This window comes from Leucoraja erinacea, chromosome 1, assembly GCF_028641065.1.
Source record: "Leucoraja erinacea ecotype New England chromosome 1, Leri_hhj_1, whole genome shotgun sequence".
Taxonomy (NCBI): domain Eukaryota; kingdom Metazoa; phylum Chordata; class Chondrichthyes; order Rajiformes; family Rajidae; genus Leucoraja; species Leucoraja erinaceus.
Window position 1 is genome coordinate 65,924,159 of NC_073377.1, and position 19,933 is coordinate 65,944,091.

The window sequence follows — 19,933 nt, forward strand, 5'->3', positions numbered from 1 at the left end:
GTATGAGGTGTATAACTTGTCATTGATTAAATCTGCAAATTTCACAAGAGATTATATATAATTATCTTTATCTGGATGTCAGACAATAAGTAGAATGCTCAGATAGGAATTGATTAGAACAGCTAAAGCTGACTTTATTAACCTTTAAGTTTATGCTTTGAATGCATTGAATATAAGGATTGAACCTTTGGCTCTGAAAGGTTGAGACCTTTGCTAAAAGATTGACATTAGTATTCTATTCTGCTTTCGGCTCTTACTAATGGCTCCATATGGCATGCCTTTGGCAACAACATGAGCCAGCGACTGAACATAATGCAGCACAGGAACAGTTCCCATCATAAATAACTACCATTCGGCTGTAGTGGAAGAGATGTGGCATATTTGGTGGATGATAATGACACTGTTCTTTGGATTATCTTGAGGGGCAAAGGGAGTAAACAAAAGAAAATGTCAAGGGGAACCCTTTACACAGTTAGGCAGTTATTTATTATTCTTCCTGACAGCTTCTACAACTTTTTTAGCACCATGTTGTACTGGGAACTGTCCTCCAGTGCACATCAACAAAGCTGAAAGTGTGAATCTGACACGGAGAATTTTTGATTGCCAAGGGACATCAGGCCTGTAGTTCAATGGAGAGGTTGTTTCATCTTCATTGATGTGTTAAAATTAATTGGACTCAACAGTTATAAACCATATATTAATGTAAATCCAGGCACCAGAGATGTTTTCTGACAGGAGAAGAGGTCACTGCACATCAATGGAAAACTAAATGCAAACTAACTGCCAAATGCTGGTTAAGTGACTGGAATTTTAAAGGCTCGTCTTGAAACCAGATTGTTTTTACATACCAGCAGCTACTACAACAGACTTGAAAGAGAAGCTTTCAGTCCTGAAGAATTACACAAGAAGTTATAAAGGCGTTGGTAATCCATAATTATTATAGACCAATGGCTGTCAATTATAATCCAAACTTTTAGTTGTTATAGTTTAAAAAATTAATTATATATTTTGTGAGGAAAGTATGTAATCTTATCATATCAACTCCATTCCTCTAAGCACACCTAGAATTGAAATACTTTGGCAGTCACATTGAGGTGGACAATATTTTCAAATAACTTTTCCATTTCCATCATGGTGCCACAGCGGTAATGTTGCTGCCTTACAGCGAATGCAGCCCTGGAGACCCGGGTTCGATCCCGACTACGGGTGAAGTCTGTACGGAGTTTGTACGTTCTCCCCGTGATCTTCGGTTTCCTCCCACACTCCAAAGACGTACAGGTTTGTAGGTTAATTGATTGGCAAAATGTAAAAATTGTCCCTAGTGGGTGTAGGGAAGTGTTAATGCGGGGGTCACTGGTCGGCACGGACCCAGTGGGCCGAATGGCCTGTTTCTGCGCTGTATCTCAAAATAAAACTTTAGAACTTTAGAGGGCTGGGAATTTGTGTCTCTGCTTGTCTTCTTACACATCCTCAAAGTACTCAGATTTCCATGATCTGTGGCGGTTCTCTTTGTCATGTGTTACTCTTGTGTCACATGCTGCTCCTCAAGTGAAGTATTTCTCATTTGTATTCTGTGTTACTTTGCAAACTGGAAATGAATAGAGGCCCTTACATTTTCTTACAGGAGTGAAGCCTTAATGTCTTCATCTAAGAATATTGTAACTAATCGCCCCAATTTTGTTTTAGTGCTATTTATGTGGATTATTTTATGTGGTGTGGTTTGACGTTATATATAAACAGATAAACCTTCTATATGTTTTATCTGGTTGACAGAATGTGCGTGAAGAAGCTGCCCATGATCCTTGCATTGCACTTGAAGAGGTTCAAATATATGGAACAATTGCATCGATACACAAAACTCTCTTATCGTGTGGTGTTTCCATTGGAACTGAGGTTGTTTAATACATCAGGAGATGCTATTAATTTGGACCGGATGTACGATCTGGTGGCTGTTGTAGTTCACTGTGGCAGGTGTGTTTGAGAGAAACTTTTTTGTTGATTACTATGGCAAACTAGCTACGTGTTATAAATATGGCAATGGATTTTATTGCTGGGCAGATTAAAAGTTCTTTGAAATTAATATTTAAACTAAACACGGGTTCTGAAAATCAAGTGTGAATATCTGCAAATATGTAGGTGGGCTAGCCCAGAAAATCAGAAGTCAATTGGTTAATACTTTAATTCTAAGAGTAAAGATTCTGGTTTCATTAAACATTGTCACTGTGGCTATGTGAATAACTAAAAAGCAAACTATAGAATGATTGTTGTGATTTATCTCTTCAGATGAAAGTAAAATAATTAATGACATCGACTGAAAAATCAGATGCATTTTCATTTATTTTAACAATTCGATGCTTTTCTGTGTTCACTGACACCTTTCATTTAGTCTCATTCCATGTGATCGTGCTCAAGTAATTTTAATATAGAGGAAGGGGTGCTGTTTGAACAGCTAACTTTGATTAGCCCATCTTATTTTCCTTTCCATTAAGGTAATCAACTGGTGGTTGATTCATTAATTTTTTTTTAAAATTATGGCCCAGGTGTTAAAATTCTGATTATTTTTGTCATTTTTGTGCCCAACCACAACTAACACATTACATTTTCACTTGGTCAAATGTATCTGGTGTTATTTTTGTGTCAATCTGCAAATCTTTCTCTCATTTAATTTTTTTGCCATTTAATTGACATGTGTTAAAATCAGAATAGGTTAGGTTACAAAGCATTGAATTTTTTTTCCAAGGAGCTTGGCATGTATAATAGTAAATACAAACTTACCATTTTCTCTGGCATGAAGAGTTTTTATATGCTAATGACCCTGTCCTTGGTATTGGAACGAGGGTTAATACCAGAACAGTTGAGAGTAGAAATCTCTTGGTTTGCAGTTTATTGCATCATGACCAGTCAAGAATTTTGAGGTTAATTTTGGATTCATTTTTAATATTTGGTCTTGCCAGTTTTTAATGAGGAAGATAAAAATGATGCAAAGCCTCCAAAAGATTAACTATTTCTTATCAGTGGAAACCATAAAATTATACATCTGCTCAATTTGCTGATTATGCCTCCAATGTATTGAGATTATACCTATAATGAAATGTGTGGAAGAAATTAATTTAGAGGGAAATGAATGGAAAATGAAAAGCAGAGACTTCGCAGATTTGCTTCGAGATTTTATTGCATGATATCATGGAGGGATGGCTGCAGTAAAACTGCTCACCAGTTCTCTGACTTCACAGCAGAATTAGCCGACAGTTATACTGTGCAGTAAACAACTTTTGTTTTATGTTAGATACAACAATACGAAAATATACCATCTACTACATGGGTACCAATTATTTAATTAGTCATAACATACTTTTCACTTATGTTAATCTTATTCAACAACAGATGGTTAATACAAGTCAAACACAATACAAGGGCATCTTGACATTATTCTATCTCACCTTTCAGGCGGCCCACACCACCATCCCTTCTCCGAGCCAATCATAAGCCTCCCATTTACAGTAACATTTCTATGCCACGCGGTAGGGGGTGGGGGGTGCGGGTGATCTACTGTAACTCCTCACAGAAAGTTAAATAAGCTTCATTATCTCCTCTACTATTTCATGTTTACATTTACCATCTACCCTTCAACACATTCCCAGACAAGAGGTAATACATCTAATCTTATTTTGCCAATTTCCATGCACCTGGTCAAGCGAGAGCTGCCAATTGTCACATCAAAAAGCCCTTTTTTTACCTTCTTCAATTCCAATCAAAATTAAATAAGGCAGGATATCAATTTTTCTTCCACAGAAAGTTAACATTTACATTAACTCCATGTGTATCACTAAAGATAGTATATATGCTAGCAAGTTTATCACCGCAGCTGCTCAGTAAGAAAAAGTGTTGTATCTCCAGTCTGTTCTGATGCCCTGTCTGTTATTATCGGGCACTATAAGGGAGAATATATAAAAAATGAACTACAGATGCTGGTTTACACAAAAGGAAACAAAGCGCTGGAGTAACTCAGCGGGTCAGGCAGCATCTCTGGAATAACATGGATAGGTGACGTTTCAAGCCAGGACCCTTCTTCAGACTGACCCCAGGGATGCTGCCTGACCCGCTGAGTTATCCAGCATTTTGTGACCTTCTGAGCATTATAAATGGCTTTAAAAAAAAAAAAAAAAAATTCAAAGGCCAACTGGTAATGGAGGGTCTTTTGGAAAATTACAAAATAGAAATAGAATGTTAAGGTCATGAAATGAGCTATGAAAATACAGAAGAATATATAAAAATCCACATTCACTGTTTTAATTTGATTAACTGAGCATTCTTTCCAAAATGGCTTTAAGATAAAGAAATAATAACGTATTGCTATATTTGTAGAATTATTGTTTAGCTATGTTTGTGAGATACCCTAATTATTTTTCTCCTTCCCCTTTCAGTGGTCCTAACCGTGGACACTACATAACTATTGTGAAAAGTCATGGCTTCTGGCTTTTGTTTGATGATGATATTGTTGAGGTCAGTCCGGTAAATATCAATAATTTCCCTTAAATGCATATGTTTAGAAGGGCCAGAATAGGGTAGATTCCTGATTGTATTGCATGGCCTCTATACGGTGGAAAATCGAATGACATAAGTTGTGCACACAAAGTGGATCTGGTCTAATTTTTGTTTTTCTACACATGCCCTGTCTTCTTTAAAATTAGTTGTGGGAGTTATGGGGCATTGCGGGTGATTGTTTAAGTGTTTGGCATCTCCCTGGCCATTTTTTCCCCTCTCTGCATTAAGTCTGCACCCAAACAGTACAAGTAAAAATCCCCCCTCCCCCCACTACCCACCCACCAGATTTCCAGGCAATCAAGGTGGACAGGGTACACAAAAATGCTGGAGAAACTCAGCGGGTGCAGCAGCATCTATGGAGCAAAGCAAATAGGCGACGTTTCGGGCCGAAACCCTTCTTCAGACTGATCAAAAAATCAAGGTGGACAGTCAGCCATCTCCCATTTCTGTACCAGCATCACTTCCAGTATCAGAGGATTCATGTAAAAAAGGATGATTTGACATACGTACTGTTTTGTTTTCTTTCACACCATGCAAAGTTGTTGGCTATATTTTTTTTGGCCTAATGGTAGATTTTGCAAAATTCGGATGACTTTCTGGGAATACAGTTAATTGTATGCAAATTGATTATGGTAACAATAACTGTCATTTATGAAATTAATTTGGAAAATATGTCCCAAGGTACCTCAAAAGCACAATCAAAGAAAAATGTACATGAAACAAAATAAACTTTTTGGATGCAAGTCACTAAAGATTTGATCAAATTCAGTTTTACAAAGGGTCGTAAAGGAGGTGATAATGCTAGAGAGGGTGTGGGAACAAATTTGAGTAGGGAATCTAGCAGTTGAAGATTTGACTGCCAGTGTAAAGATCAGAAGTGTGGGAAATGATTAAAAGGCAAGCATTGAAGAAAATTAGAGATCTTGGCTTTGGGATGCTCGAACGAAGGCAATAGAGTGTCATTTATAAGATTGCAGATGTTTAATACAGAGAACCAGCTCCATAATTTCAACTTGGGTGGAAAATTTGAATGTGAGGCATTTAGATGGATAGGACAGGTTTGGAGGGATATGGACCAAACGTGGGCAGGTGGGACTAGTGTAGCTGGGACGTTGGCCGGTGTGGGCTAGTTACTCTGAAGGGCCTGTTTCCACACTGTATGACTGACTCTAAGATAATGTAGCTCAGCAATAACAATAATGGATGAGCAGGATTTGTGACTAAATATCTTTAGTCATTATTTATTCATTTGAATATGATAGGACCTAGGATTAATTCTGGGGAAGTGGGAACTCTTAGTGTTTATTGCTACCCATCTATTAACTATCTTCTTCTTTAGAGCTTTCAAGTGTCACTTGGCTCACTGGTAGCTCGTTCACTTCCTGAGTCAGAAGCTGGTGGATTCAGGACCCACTGCAGTACATAATCTAGGCTGTCACTTCAGTGCAGTATTGAGGGAGTGCTGCATTGTCGGAGGTGCCATCACACAGGTGAGATGTAAAAGACCCCACAGATCTATGCAAGGAAGAGCAGGGGTGTTCCCCAAGAGTTTGGGCCAAAACAACCCCTCTACCAAAATCACCAAAATAGATTAGCTAGTCCTTGTGACCCTGAAGTACACACATTGGCTGTAATATTTGCCTAAATAAAATTAGCACTGTATTTCAATACAAATAAATTGGTTTTGATGCACTTTGGGACATCCAGAATATAATAAAGGTGCCGTGTAAAATCGTTTTTCTTTCTTTTTAACTTTTCCCCTCTTTCCATTTACATTAAAGATGTTTCTGTCCTGCTGATGTTCATTTCCACAGGCATGGTGGGCTATGTCTCCTGTGTTGTCAGTCTTTATAGATGAGCTTTTGGTGAGAAAGTCAAAATATTGACCACGTAGATTATTTAACCATGGATAGAAATGAGGAAAGATAGGCATATGACCAAATTTGACCTTGTCCTTGTGCAACATGCAACAGTGTGTGCTCCTAACATTGTCTCAATAATGGTTAAATAGGCCATTGTGCATTTGACTCTAATCCAAATGATCTCTGAATGAATATCTCTGATCATTATTCAGAAATCACTGTTAAAAACTGTATGGGGACAAGGGGTTGCAATATGGGACTAACCTTGCTGTAAATTCTCTCCTACTTTATTCCTGTTTCAATTGAGCCTCAGATCTCATGTCAGTCAAATATTTTGTGAAGCACCGTGTGCAATTCTTCTTTTCATTGGTATAATTTTCCACTTTCTCCATGCAATCATATGTTTTCTGTAAAATTGTAACCAGAACTATGAGTAGTACTTAAACTGCATTCTAATTGTTATCTTGTCCAGAATAGCCTCTCTACTCTACAAGTCTTTGCCTTAACCAATAAAGGAAAGTAAACTGTATGGCTTCTTAAATGCCTTTTATTGACTTGTTCTGCAACCTGTAAGAATCTATGGTTATGCAGTCCAAGGTCCACACCACTCAGTCCATAACCACACACAGTTTATTCCCTTGCCATGTTGGATTACCCAAATGAAAAATTTAAAAATCCAGATGATGCTGGAAATCTGAAATAACAACAGAAAGTGGCAGGTCAGATAGCATCTGTGGAAACTGAAGTTCTGATAGTCCCTGATGTGAAATGTTAATTGTTCCTCTTTTCCATAGATGCTGTCTAGCTTGCTATGCTTTTCCAGCAATTTCTGTTACCATATCCCCAAATGCATTTAATCACACTTCTATGGATTAGAGTCATAGAGTCCAACATGGAGAATTCGTCCATGTTGACCAAGGCGCCCAATCTAATTTAGTCCCATTTGCCCATGTTTGGCCCATATCCCTCTAAACCTTTCCTATCCATGATTAAATTCAATTTACACATCTTATGACAATCAATATCTTTTTTGCTGACCCCTGAGTTGGATTGTGGTTACGTTTTCTGACAAATAGCTGTTCGGTTTAATTGTGTTCTTCCTCATTACCCAGAACTTGGTCAAGTAGCACATTACCCCATATTGGATTTCCCGTATTGAATTACATGTTGAATGTATTTCAAACATTACCATGTTTTTGATCAGAATGTTCCTATGGGTTAATTTTTGGATATTTTAAAATACCCATATTTAATTTGTTTATGTGCACTTTTCTACTTAGTTCACAGATATCTTTCTTGGTTTCATTTCTACTGTTTGGTAGATTATTATGTACCTTGCATTGTATAATTGCTTCCTTGGTATTATTTAATTCAATCCAAAAATATTTTGTTAGGATTTATTCTGTGTTAATTCCTTGTGAACTGCTACTACAAAATTTATAATTATTAACACTAATACCTTTACATTTTCCCTGTCTCCCAACATTTGCTTTCTGATCAAGAAATATTTAATTGATTTTGCTAACCCAATTCCAGACTTTGCAGTTAGTGCTAGTACAGTCATTTTGTAAAATTCCTAATTAATATCCATATTTTCTGCTGGGTGCAGTGAAATAAGAGTACTGGCTACCAGACAGCCTTGGTGTTAATCTAGCTTCTATAATGTAGGGGTCGTGATTTATGTAAAGTCGGTAGGCATCGATGTGATCTACGACAACTATGATATTTGCCACATATCTAGGGCATTGAAAGCAGGCTCATGTAGTGGATTGCCCGGAGTAATGAAACAACAACTTTCTCTCCCTTCAGAAACAGGAAGTTAGACCATTTCATTTGAAGATTTAAAGTTAATAAAAAGCTGAATGTTTTGTTACTTTCATTATGTCACTTGTTAAAAAACTGCCATTGGCCCTGTCCTCCATATTTGCAACATACATATACGATGAATACATAGCCTGGGCTATAGGAAAGGTGAGAGGAGACATAATCTTGTGATGCTGCCACTTCAATAATATAACGGAAGGAACAGAGTGTAGCCAGTATCATTCACATCTATCATTGTTTTTGACTGCGGGTGTAAATAGTGAGGATGTGGTAGATTGCACAGCAACCCCCCTCTGCCACTGAATTTTCATCAAAGAAAATAGAAAATGCGTAGAAAATTGTTTTAAAGTGACATGGAACTGGTGACTCAGAGCTGGGATAACATGGAAAATATAATGTGAAAAGATTATTATCGTGAGTATTATAAGAACACCTTATAATGCTGAAATAACAGAAGAGCTAATGTTTAAGACTGTAATGCTCTGGAAATTAACAAGTTTTGTAACAAAGGTATACTTAAATATTTTTATCTTTTTGCAAATGCCAAAAGGAGTAAAACTATATTTGTTTGGAGACCAAAATATTTGGCTGATGTGATCAAACCTACCTAATTTGCCAAAATAATCAGCAAATTACACTTACATTAAGCAGAAATTGGCCAGGGCAGATACTTGGAAGAAGCAATTAGATTTGTGCCTGGAAAATTCTCAAAGCTAAATGTTGCGTTACCAATTTGAATTTGTATTGGTTTATATTTAAAATTCGAAAATTACTAAAGAATTCTGTTTCTTTTACAGAAAATTGATGCTCAATCTATTGAAGAATTCTATGGTTTGACTTCAGACATTTCAAAAAACTCAGAATCTGGATATATTTTATTTTATCAATCAAGAGAGTAACATGGAAAGAACTGGCCTAAATAATCAGAAGGATATTTATCTAGTCCAAAAGAGATCAGGCCATTGCCATCCAATTATCAGGGCATGCATTGTCCTTTTAGGGCCTTTTGTTCAGGGTGTCGGGATAGGATTTACAATCATACTCCAGGCAATTGAAGGCTAAAAGCAAATGTATGATCGTATGGGAGAAGTAAGTCAGAGTAGTTTTGACGAGAACATCTGGTCAAAACTCTAATAAAGGAAATGCAAGTATGCATGCAAGTCTTTAAAAGAAAACATTACAGTAAACCAATAGATTTGGCAGTGTTCCCTCGCCACCTTGCCGCCCCCTTCTAAGGTTTTCCTTGCTGACCCCAAGCATTTGTTTATTTTACTAACATTACACTTGGTTTTAGAGGATAATGGAGAAGAGAGAATATAAATCAACTCCACGGTGATGGAATGCAAGATTGCCTGATCCAAAATGACTAGATTCACTGGACTGTAGAAGGAAATTGATTGTATTTTGGTTGATTTTTGTTTCCCTCAGTGCAATTGCAAATATTGTCGCTTACTGCTTCATACTGCGATTTTGTTTTCTTTGTGTTAAAAGCCCTTTAATGCCATTCAAATATATAGCAGGTATATGTCAGATAGAATGAAACTGTTAGTTAGATCATTTCGTTTTTTGAATGGCTGAATAGTTTCTGTCCTTTGCATGTGAGAAAACTCCTAGCTGCTGAAAGATCAAGAGAATGGGAACAAACCATGAACTGTTATTTCATTTTAATGTGCAATGAAAGAGTTTATAAATTAACTGAATCTTATCAAAAGTCACTTTTAAATGGTGCAGTATAATTTTTGATAGTCTAATGGTTTAAGCATCTTAAATGTTTTCCCAATATACCCGAATCCTGTAGCTATCATCTAATATGGCTGGTCCACAATTATTGTTTCTAACAATCAAATGTACCTAAATGACACGTTGGGGTGTTATCTAGTGTTTGTTCTGAATCATATCATTTATGAGAATATAATAAATCTGAAGAAGGGTCTCGACCCTAAACATCACCCGTTCCTTATCTCCAGAGATGCTGCCTGTTCTGCTGAGTTACTCCAGCGTTTTGTGTCTACCTTCGATTTAAACCAGCATCTGCAGTTCTTTCCTACACATAAATATATCAACAATGGATTGCTTTGACATTAGAGCCCGAGGTAGGACGAAGAAAATATAAGTGACAAACTGAGTAAATATTGGGAATGGATGGAAATAGTTTTTCAAAGAGCAAACAAAAATGTTGACCAAATGCTTAGGAACAAAACTGAAAGTAGAACAATGGATGCTTGACTGAACACATTTGTTTTGAAGAAGATATAATCTCTTGGTCTATTTACTTTTAGATCATATATTGCTAAATTTGGTTTGTCAAGTTTCAAATGAAAGGGCTTCTTTTAATTTAAAATCATACTTGATTAATATTTCCTGTCTCTATGTTCAAGATTCATCTCACTTTGATTTTCTTTTTTTTTTTAAAGCCTTTATAAAACATGTACTTTTTATATTTATTTCTAAATTAAGGTTCTTTGTTCCAATCTGTAGTCCACATCAGACTAAAATGCTGTAGACATATTTTACCACTGACAGTCATATCCTCATGCCTCTAACCCTTCCAAGAATCATTGACCTGGTTATTTACATTATTGAAATAATAGCATATTAATATTTTCTATACACAAACATTGTATCTAAACTGTGCAGTTACTTGCCTTTACAGAAGTTCTGACAAATTAGGTTTCAATGAAGTTTTAAGTGAATATTGCGATCAGTTTGTTGCAGCCTGACTCTGGAGTTTATGAAGTAATTGGATTGTAGTGAGTTTCAATTTATGTGACTTTCCACTTTTGAAATTGGTTTTGTATTTGCTTCTTACCGATGACCAGCATCCGTAGCACTCGTTTATATTACCTAGCAATGTTGCACTATTTTTATAAAAATCTGTTTGAAGCTCAATAAAATGGTCTGTTTGACCATCTTAATTTGCTAACGGATAAAAAGCATGGAGATAAAAATTACCTCCGTTGATGCTCCATGTAGACTGCTATCAGTAGCTAATTGGTATGCTAATGAAGTCCATAAACACAGGGAGATCAGATCTTCTAAATATTGATCTCCTTGAAATCTAGCTAAAGGATTTCTTGAAGCAATCTTTAATATAAAATGCTTATCTGAATGCAGCACAGGGTTTTTACAAGTTACCAAGGCCATGTTTCTTCCAGCATTGGAGATGATAGGTATTTCAAGGTGTCTGTTACAATTAGCGAGAGATCCTGTTTGCAATTTTCAAAGCTGGTGGGATGTATCCATAGTTCTAGATGTGGATTAGATGGATATACGTTTAGGATGTTAAATTTACAATTTGTTTTGATTCAATGTTCTGACATCTTCCCAACTGCCCCAAATTGATTCTCTGAAGTCAGCATTTTCCATTACGGATAAAGTGAACATTTTCCAGATCACGTATCCTTCCCCAATCTACTTGAAAGTTGGCAAATAATATTGAACCTTAAGCACTGTGTCTTGGCCCCGTTGAACAATATTGTTTGTTTCAGTTTCCCTTGGTTTACCATATTTAGTCTTAATATATCAGACGGTAATTATCGTAGTGTGGTACTCGATGACATTGATTTGTTAGATGGAGATCATCGGATTCTTGAGGAAATTTTGGAGAATCCAATGCTTTAGAGTTGTCTGCAGGTGGTTGACATGGCTGAGAGTCATCTTTGTGGAGAATGGTGATTTTCTGCAAAGCAGTCACCCAATCCTTAGATTTTAAACGTGGAGGAAATTGTATAATGAGCAATAAATATCACTAAATTGTGATCTAAATTGGGTATACAAGTGAATTGCTGCTTCATCTGGAAAAATAATTTGAATGGTGGGAAGGCACGGGATAACATGGCCAATGTTGCATATCTGGAGGTTACATGAGATGGTCCTGTGAGAAGGGAAGAGGATGGTGTTGGTGGAGATAGAAGACTGAATCAGATATTCTTTTGGAATTTTGAATGGGATGGGGAGAAACAGATTTACTTGATGCTGGGAGAAAGGTAGAGAGCCAAAATGGAGCCAATGGTGTTGAGAGCTCTTGTCAACTTTGGTGGTTCTAATCCACAGTACATGTTGGGAACACTGGTATGGGAAGTCTAAAGTCATTGGAACGGGTGCAAAACAGCAGGTGGAATTGTGTGCAAATGGAATGGAGTGCTTGCAAGAAACATTATTAGGAGGAGATGTTATCAAGATAGGTGTGGCACCCTATGAATGTGAATTATTAATTCTGTACAGAGTAGGAAGCCCCAATAGTCAATAATGGAGTTGTCCTTGTTTCAGTCCTTTTTGGGACCTCTCTCTTTCCCCAGTACAGGTATACTTAATACTGCATTCATGGTGCATTTTCTAGTACAGAACTTGACATTTTCAGTGCCTTTGCTTCCAAATTCCACTCTCCAATCACTTTTATGTGGTCCATTTATCACACTTCATTTCCTTGACTATCTCCACCTCAGAAGGAAGGTCTATCACCAAAATCCAAGCCAACAGAATCCCATGCTACCTTGACTCATCATAACTTGACAACTATAAGGATGCTATTCCATTTTCCAAATTTCTCTGGCTGTGTTGTAGCTGTTCCAATGACGCACTTTGCACATCAGTGCTTCTGAGAACTTTTTCTTCAATTGTGGTCTTCCCTTCACCATAAGCTGCATTTATTCATTTCCTGTACCTTTTTGTTACAAGTATCGAGTTCCCCTTATACTCATGTTTCATACCACCAACATCAACATTCAGCAGGTCATCCTCCATAATCGTTATCACATTCAGCAAGATGCCACCACCTAACGAAGCTTCTCACCTTTCAACATTCCAGAGAGAGAGATCCCTTTTTGATTTCCTGCTACTCTTCTATCTCCACCAATACCCACTGACTTTTTCAACCCACCTTTCCGTGCAACATTAAAAGTTACAATTCCTAATTGTTTTTATTTCTTCCCTTTCCACCATCCAAAGGTCCAAACACTCCTTCCAGCAGAAGCAATGATTCACTTGTATTGCTTACAATCTAGTGCTTTGTGTCCTATGCTCACAATGAATGGTTCTCTACCGGGTGACTATTTTTCAGAACTTCACCTTTCAGTGTGCAAAAGTGACCTTGAGCCTGTCACTTTAATTCTCCATTCCAATGCTAACATATGCTTGGGGAAGAATATATTGTATTCTGACTTGGCAAGGTACAGACCTTGGGACTTGACATTTAATTCAATAACTTACAATAGCCAGCTTTGTGGTTTTTGTCAGAATTGAAAGTTTGTCAGTTTGACCTGATGGTTATTTCCACCATTATCTTATTTAAGATTTCTAAGAATTGCAGACCAATAAATCTTCAAATTCAGCTGGTACTACATGATTTGTATTGTTTACTCCTTCTATCCTGGAATTTCCATTTGTGCTCTTCACTCAAAACATGCATCTTAAAACATGCTTGTTTTCTCACATTTTCTTATTTCTTATGAAAGGCGATTAACTTGAAACGTTAGCATAATTATGGTGTACCTGCTGAGTATTCCTAGCTGTTCCATTACTATTTCCAACATCTGCAGTTTTTTGTTTTTTATTAATTGGAACAATTAGATTGCAGGAGATTTCGCCGTACATGCCATTGCCTGGGGTGTTGAAAAATTGACATTTGTTTTACAGTGAATGCATTATTAGCTAAAGTGTTCTTGTTTTTACTTCACTCTATATGAAAGGCAACCAATCTTAGTGACATGAATGCTTACACTAATTGTATGATTACTTTGTTTAAACTGACAAGTACGCCAATGTGACTCTACATTAGTATTTTGTTTAGGAGTTTGTGCTTCCTGACATTTTCTCAGCCTCCCAGTTTGTAATAAACATTTACATGTAGAAATGAAAGAAGATTAAGTTGTGTCCCATAGACCATCTCTTCTGTTCTTAATTCACACAAATCATCCTAAATGATTTTGTGTATATTTATACCAATATTCCAGATTTGTTGCCTCTGGTTGAAATTAAAAGTTAAATCAAGGTAAAACCTTGCAGTGCATTGGTAAGAAGTTGAAGCAACGTGAGCATATATGATGCAAAGAAAGATAATTTATGGGTGTGTTTTACTCCATAGGATGAATAACAATTTGTATTAGTTAAATCAGCAATTTCATTATTTTAAGTCATACGTATTGTGGACATTCTAACCTTGGGGATTATGTTGTCCTATTTTTCTGGTGAGGTACTGTGAGCTTTAAAGATAAGGTGGATCCTAAACAATGTTATACATTTTCTTGCCAGAACTTTTTGTAACAAATAATATAAATTGCTGATAGCATTTGCCAAATGTCTTGCTCAGGGTCAGTTGAAAATGTCAGTATACATCTTGAGTATCGGGTATTGTATTGGGGAGGGAGGGGGAGAAAGGAGAAGATACATTTTGGCAGCATATGGAAATAATATCAATCAACATATTGCATTTCAGCCTTGTGAAGAGCAAAATAATTACAAGAGTCCTTTTCACTTTATTTGTGTAAAATATTTCTGGTATAATTGTGCAATCATTACAGGGCTAGATAAGCTAGGAAGTTAATTAAATAACTCAAAATTGGGCACTATATTACAAGTTGAAGAAGGATTAGTGGAAATTATTTACTTCAGTCGTGGATGAAATTACAGAATTATTTCCGGTCCCCAGATCTAAGGATTATCTCAGTTGCGCCTTTTAAAACTTAAATTTTATAGTCTTTTGGTGCCCTGTGTGTTTATATGGAGGAATGCAGAGAGATGAACTAGTTAATTTTGGCATTGATATTTTACTATAAATAACGCACACATGTGCGTGGTTTCCCTCTTTTACATATTGCTAACTTGTGCCTGTCCACTCATCCACCAAAAATGATGGGGGAAAAGCACAGACCATTACCTTTTTAAAGTTTTGATAGAATTATTTTTTGTACAAGCGCCTCTTGTCCAATCTGTATAGGAATTTCCGTGCTTGTGTTTATGATCAAGTCATGCAGTTTCAAAATGTTCAGTATCCTATACATTACAGCTACTGATTAATTATTTAACCTCACTGGATCAAGAATCATTTTTGTACTTGTCAGTCTATATATTTGTCCCTCTGAGACAAAAGCAGTTTGAGCTGCTTATACATTCACTGCCTTCCTTTAGTAAGAAGACATTTTGTCCATGAAAATGTTGATTTTAAATTATAAGACATAACACATGCGCTCAACAGGTTCATTCTCTGTCTTCCTTATAACACTTCACTTTCATTTAAATTAGGATTGCCGAACATTATTGTGTTCAGATGTTTGTACCACAGAACAGTTCGTGTTTGATCTTAGCAAAGTACATTTCTTTTGAAGTTTTTTTTCCTTTCAAAGTGTGGGCAGTTTTAGTATTTATAGTGTATCTAGCTGTTCAACCCTCACAACATAGAATGGTTGTCAATGTAAAAATGGGCCAGTGCAATCTAAAAATGAAACCAGGCAAGTCACACTTGGAAGGAACAGTGTTCAGTGTTGTCCATCCAGTATCTGTTTCAATGCTTCAGCACCCCTTCCAGCAATAATCTAATTTCTATTTATATGGTGCCATGACTTTTATATTGCCATCCTGCATTACAGCTTTTCAACTGAACTCCCTCCTAATGCTGAAGAAGTACATGGGCCTTTTACAAGATAAAGGTGACTTTCAAATTGATCATTTACTGGTTACCTTAGTGTGTACACACTCATGTTCAGCCTACAATATTGCTGTGAATGTTGTGATAACTAAATGTAAATTTGATCTTTTTCTATTGGCTGATGATGAAATCTAATAGATCAAATAACTTAAATGACCCAAAGTTAATGATTTGTATTAGCACATCCCTGTACATGACATACATTGCACATTTTAGGTACCTTTTAATGCCTAGTTTGCACACCTTGATACAAATAAATGCTGCAGAATCAATATTTTCACTGTACTATTTGTCTCTGCTTCATTGGATATATTTTTCCTACACTGTCATAAATTATAAAGTGATAAACTAGCATTATATTTTAGCCAAATGTAATATTGTGAGACATTTATGTTCAAAAGCAACTGGTTTTAAATGTAGGTTCAGTATCCGTGGCTCTATAAATTTCCCATATTGACATTGTAGACAGTAAAAATGCACAGAAACCAGCAACATGCATATAAAATGGATATATTATGAAAACTGCAACGCATTTTCAATATCGAATGGATTAAATGTACACAAGAGTGTTAAGGGATTTTGTAAACTACTGTAAAAGAATAATTGGAAAGTTAAAGATTTAAAAGGTGCCAAATCTAGAATAATGGATATGTATGGGAGATTTTCTTTCATATAACAGCTAGTGTGTATAACAACAAAATATCTAATGTTGTTTTGAAATTGTAATTTGCTGTAGTGAAATGACACAATGCCCATGTCAGATGAAATTTGGTGGGTACATAAAAATATCTTAATCATTGGATCATTCAGGAAAATATAAATATACTTTAAATTGGCATTCAAATAATATAGTGCCAAGATTTTTGCACTGCAAAAATGTACACAAGATACACTATGTTGTAATCCTGGCAAGCAGTGAATAATTTGCTCCTAATCCTAGTGTCTTCCTTTGTTCCATCATTATATTTGGTCAAAACAGCATCAAACACTGAGTAAATAAATGTATATCAGCAGAAAGCAGGTTATGTGTAAAACTTCCAAAAGCTTAACAATTAGCTTGGAAGAATGAACTAATGGGAAAATAAGTTGTTACATATTAATGTACCTACAGTATATATGTGTGCCCACAGTGCACTTTGATAAAAAATGTAATGTGTTCATGAAATTGGGGATCATGACAATGGATGTATACAGAATTTGTTTATAATCTGTATTTTGTTCAATAAAATCTAACAATAATGTGTTGTTTTGTTTCATCTAGACACAATGTAGAACGTTACGATGAAATATTCCCCAAAATATTATGTGATTAAAAATGGTGGCGGTTATTAAGAATGAAACAAGGCTAGTATTTAATAGTTGATCATGGTTTATTGAGCAGGGAGAGGTTGGCTACTGTCTTGAAACACAGCAGCACATGTTGATTATTGTGCTTTTACATGAATTTAGAATTTTTTTTATCCAGCAATTAATGAATAAATATTAATGTATTTTCATGCCAAGGCATCATGTGATTCGAGAGGTGATGGTGTTCCTTTTGAACCTCATACATTTGTTCTCCTAGAGTTTGTGTCAAGGAATTGTGTGGAAATATATTATGCATTTTGGTTCACCACATGTTGAAATGTTGTACCATGTGCTGCTACAATGTTTTACAATGTACTAATGAAAATCTGCTGAAAAAATAATGTGTTTACCTGCTATCTGTGGACAGAGAAACAGGTAACATTGATGACTACCGCTACTTGGGCAATAAGAGATGGAGTTGCCTACTTGGCCCCTTGGGCCTGCTTCCCTCATTCAACAAGGCAATGGCAGGGCTGTTTGATCCTCCGTAACCCTTGATTTCCCTGCCGTCTAACAATTTCCCCATGCCCTTTAATAGTCTCAATAACTTAACTTCCGTATCTCTCTGGTTTAAAAGGTTTCAACAATTCATGATGTTGAAGAAATTTCTCATTTCACTTTTAAATAGGCGACTCTTTTTTAATGAAATAACACCCCTGGTTATATATTGCCCTTCTAATGGAAAATGCAGAAAATGTTCCACTTTACATCTCCTCGAGGATTTTGACAGATCACCTATTTTATATTCCAATAGGTATAGGCTAAACCCAATCTTCTTCAAAAGACACCCCTTTCATCTCTTGATTTGAACCTTCTTTAAATATTAACTATCCTCCTATGCAAGTATATAATCAGAAAAAGTCAGAAGCCTGAAATAAAACATCAGTCTAAAGAAGGGTCTTGACCCGAAACGTCACCCATTTCTTCTCTCCAGAGATGTTGCCTGTCCCGCTGATTTACTCCAGCATTTTGTGTTTACCTTTGATTTGAACCAGCATCTGCAGTTCTTTCCTACACATAAAACATCAGACATGCTGTCCAACATCCTGATCCGTTCCAACGCTTTCCAGATCTCTTTCCAAGTAACAGTATGTTTGTTTATTATACTGCTTGATCTTTTACATTAAAGGAAATATCTTCTCCAGTTCCATTTCCCCCACACATACTATCTCTATCTCCCTCCCTTTGATTCTTATGTATGCTGCAAACTATTGACTGTTTTCTGCTATTTCCCACTTACTGCTCCTAAAAATGAAACAAGTGGAAGAGTTGATTCACAATGTAGATATTAAGATTAAAATGGGACCTCTGCCAGATTAAGTGGGAGGAAAAATTGGCAAATAGAACTTTTCCAGTAACATTGCAAAATGATTGAAAAGGAGACTTAAATGATACAAATAAAGTAAATGGAAAAATGAAATGATCCATGACTGAAGAGGGACATCGGATCAAATTAAAAACAGAAATTTCAATTTTAGCTGAAATGCTAATTCATTAAATTTGTCAATATTGCATAAAGCAAAGTCCAATAAGAATGAATAGCACCGTGGCAATACTACTGAATAGTTATGCCCCAGAATTAGCCTCTAGCCAAGATGTTCTTACAAAAGTTACAAAATTCTTAAGGGGTTGGACAGGCTAGATACAGGAAGATTGTTCCCGATGTTGGGGAAGTCCAGAGCAAGGGGTCACAGTTTAAGGATAAGGGGGAAATCTTTTAGGACCGAGATGAGAAAAACATTTTTCACAGAGCGTGGTGAATCCCTGGAATTCTCTGCCACAGAAGGTAGTTGAGGCAAGTTCATTGGCTATATTTAAGAGGGAGTTAGATGTGGCCCTTGTGTCTAAAGGTATCAGGGGGTATGGAGAGAAGGCAGGTACAGGATACTGTTGGATGATCAGCCATGATTATATTGAATGGCAGTGCAGGCTCGAAGGGCCGAATGGCCTACTCCTGCACCTATATTCTATGTTCCTATGCAGTTGCAACAGTGGCATCCATCTGTCAATGTGGAAAAAAATAATTGGTTGGGCAGATGGGCTGGAGAATGGTTGATGGAATTTAATACAGAAAAATGTGAGGTGTTGCATTTCGGGAGCATTAACATGGGCAGAACCTACATAGTGAACGGTAGGGCTCTGAGGAGTATTGTAGAGCAGAGGGATCTAGGATCTAACATGCAGGTACATAGTTTGTTGAAAGTGACATCACAGGTAGATAGGGTAGTCAAAAAGGCTTTTGGCAATTTCGCCGTCATCAGTAAGAGCATTGAATATAGACGGGAAGTCATGTTGCAGTTGGATAAGACGTTGGTGAAGTCGCACTTAGAGTATTGTGTTGTGTTTTGGGCACCATGTTATAGGAAAGATGTCAAGCTGGAAATGGTGCAGAGAAGATTAACAAGGAAATTACCACAATCTGAGCTGTGGGGAGAGGTTGAGCAAGCTAGGACACTATTCCTTGGAACGCAGGAGGATGAGGGGTAATCATATAGAGGTGTATAAAATCATGAGAGAAATAGAATGGGTTAGACATACAGTTTCTTGCCCAGAGTAGGGGAATTGAAAACCAGAGGACATCTGTTTAAGGTGAGGAGAGAAAGATTTGATAAGAATGTGAGGGGTAACCTTTTCAAGCAAAGGATGGTAAGGGTATGGAACAAGCTGCCAAAGGTAGTTGAGGCGGGTACCATCGCAATGTTTAAGAAACATT

General features: G+C 36.5%; 1 protein-coding gene across 1 annotated transcript in view; it reads left to right on the forward strand.

Moving 5' to 3' along the window:
• usp46 (ubiquitin specific peptidase 46) overlaps window positions 1–17,112 on the forward strand; it is a 60,776-nt gene extending 43,664 nt beyond the window's left edge. Inside the window, 3 exon segments of the mRNA XM_055636346.1 lie at window positions 1,774–1,971; window positions 4,425–4,503; window positions 9,029–17,112. Coding sequence (XP_055492321.1) covers window positions 1,774–1,971; window positions 4,425–4,503; window positions 9,029–9,130 — 379 coding nt within the window. The 3' untranslated portion in view covers window positions 9,131–17,112.
• Window positions 17,113–19,933: the final 2,821 nt, after the last annotated feature.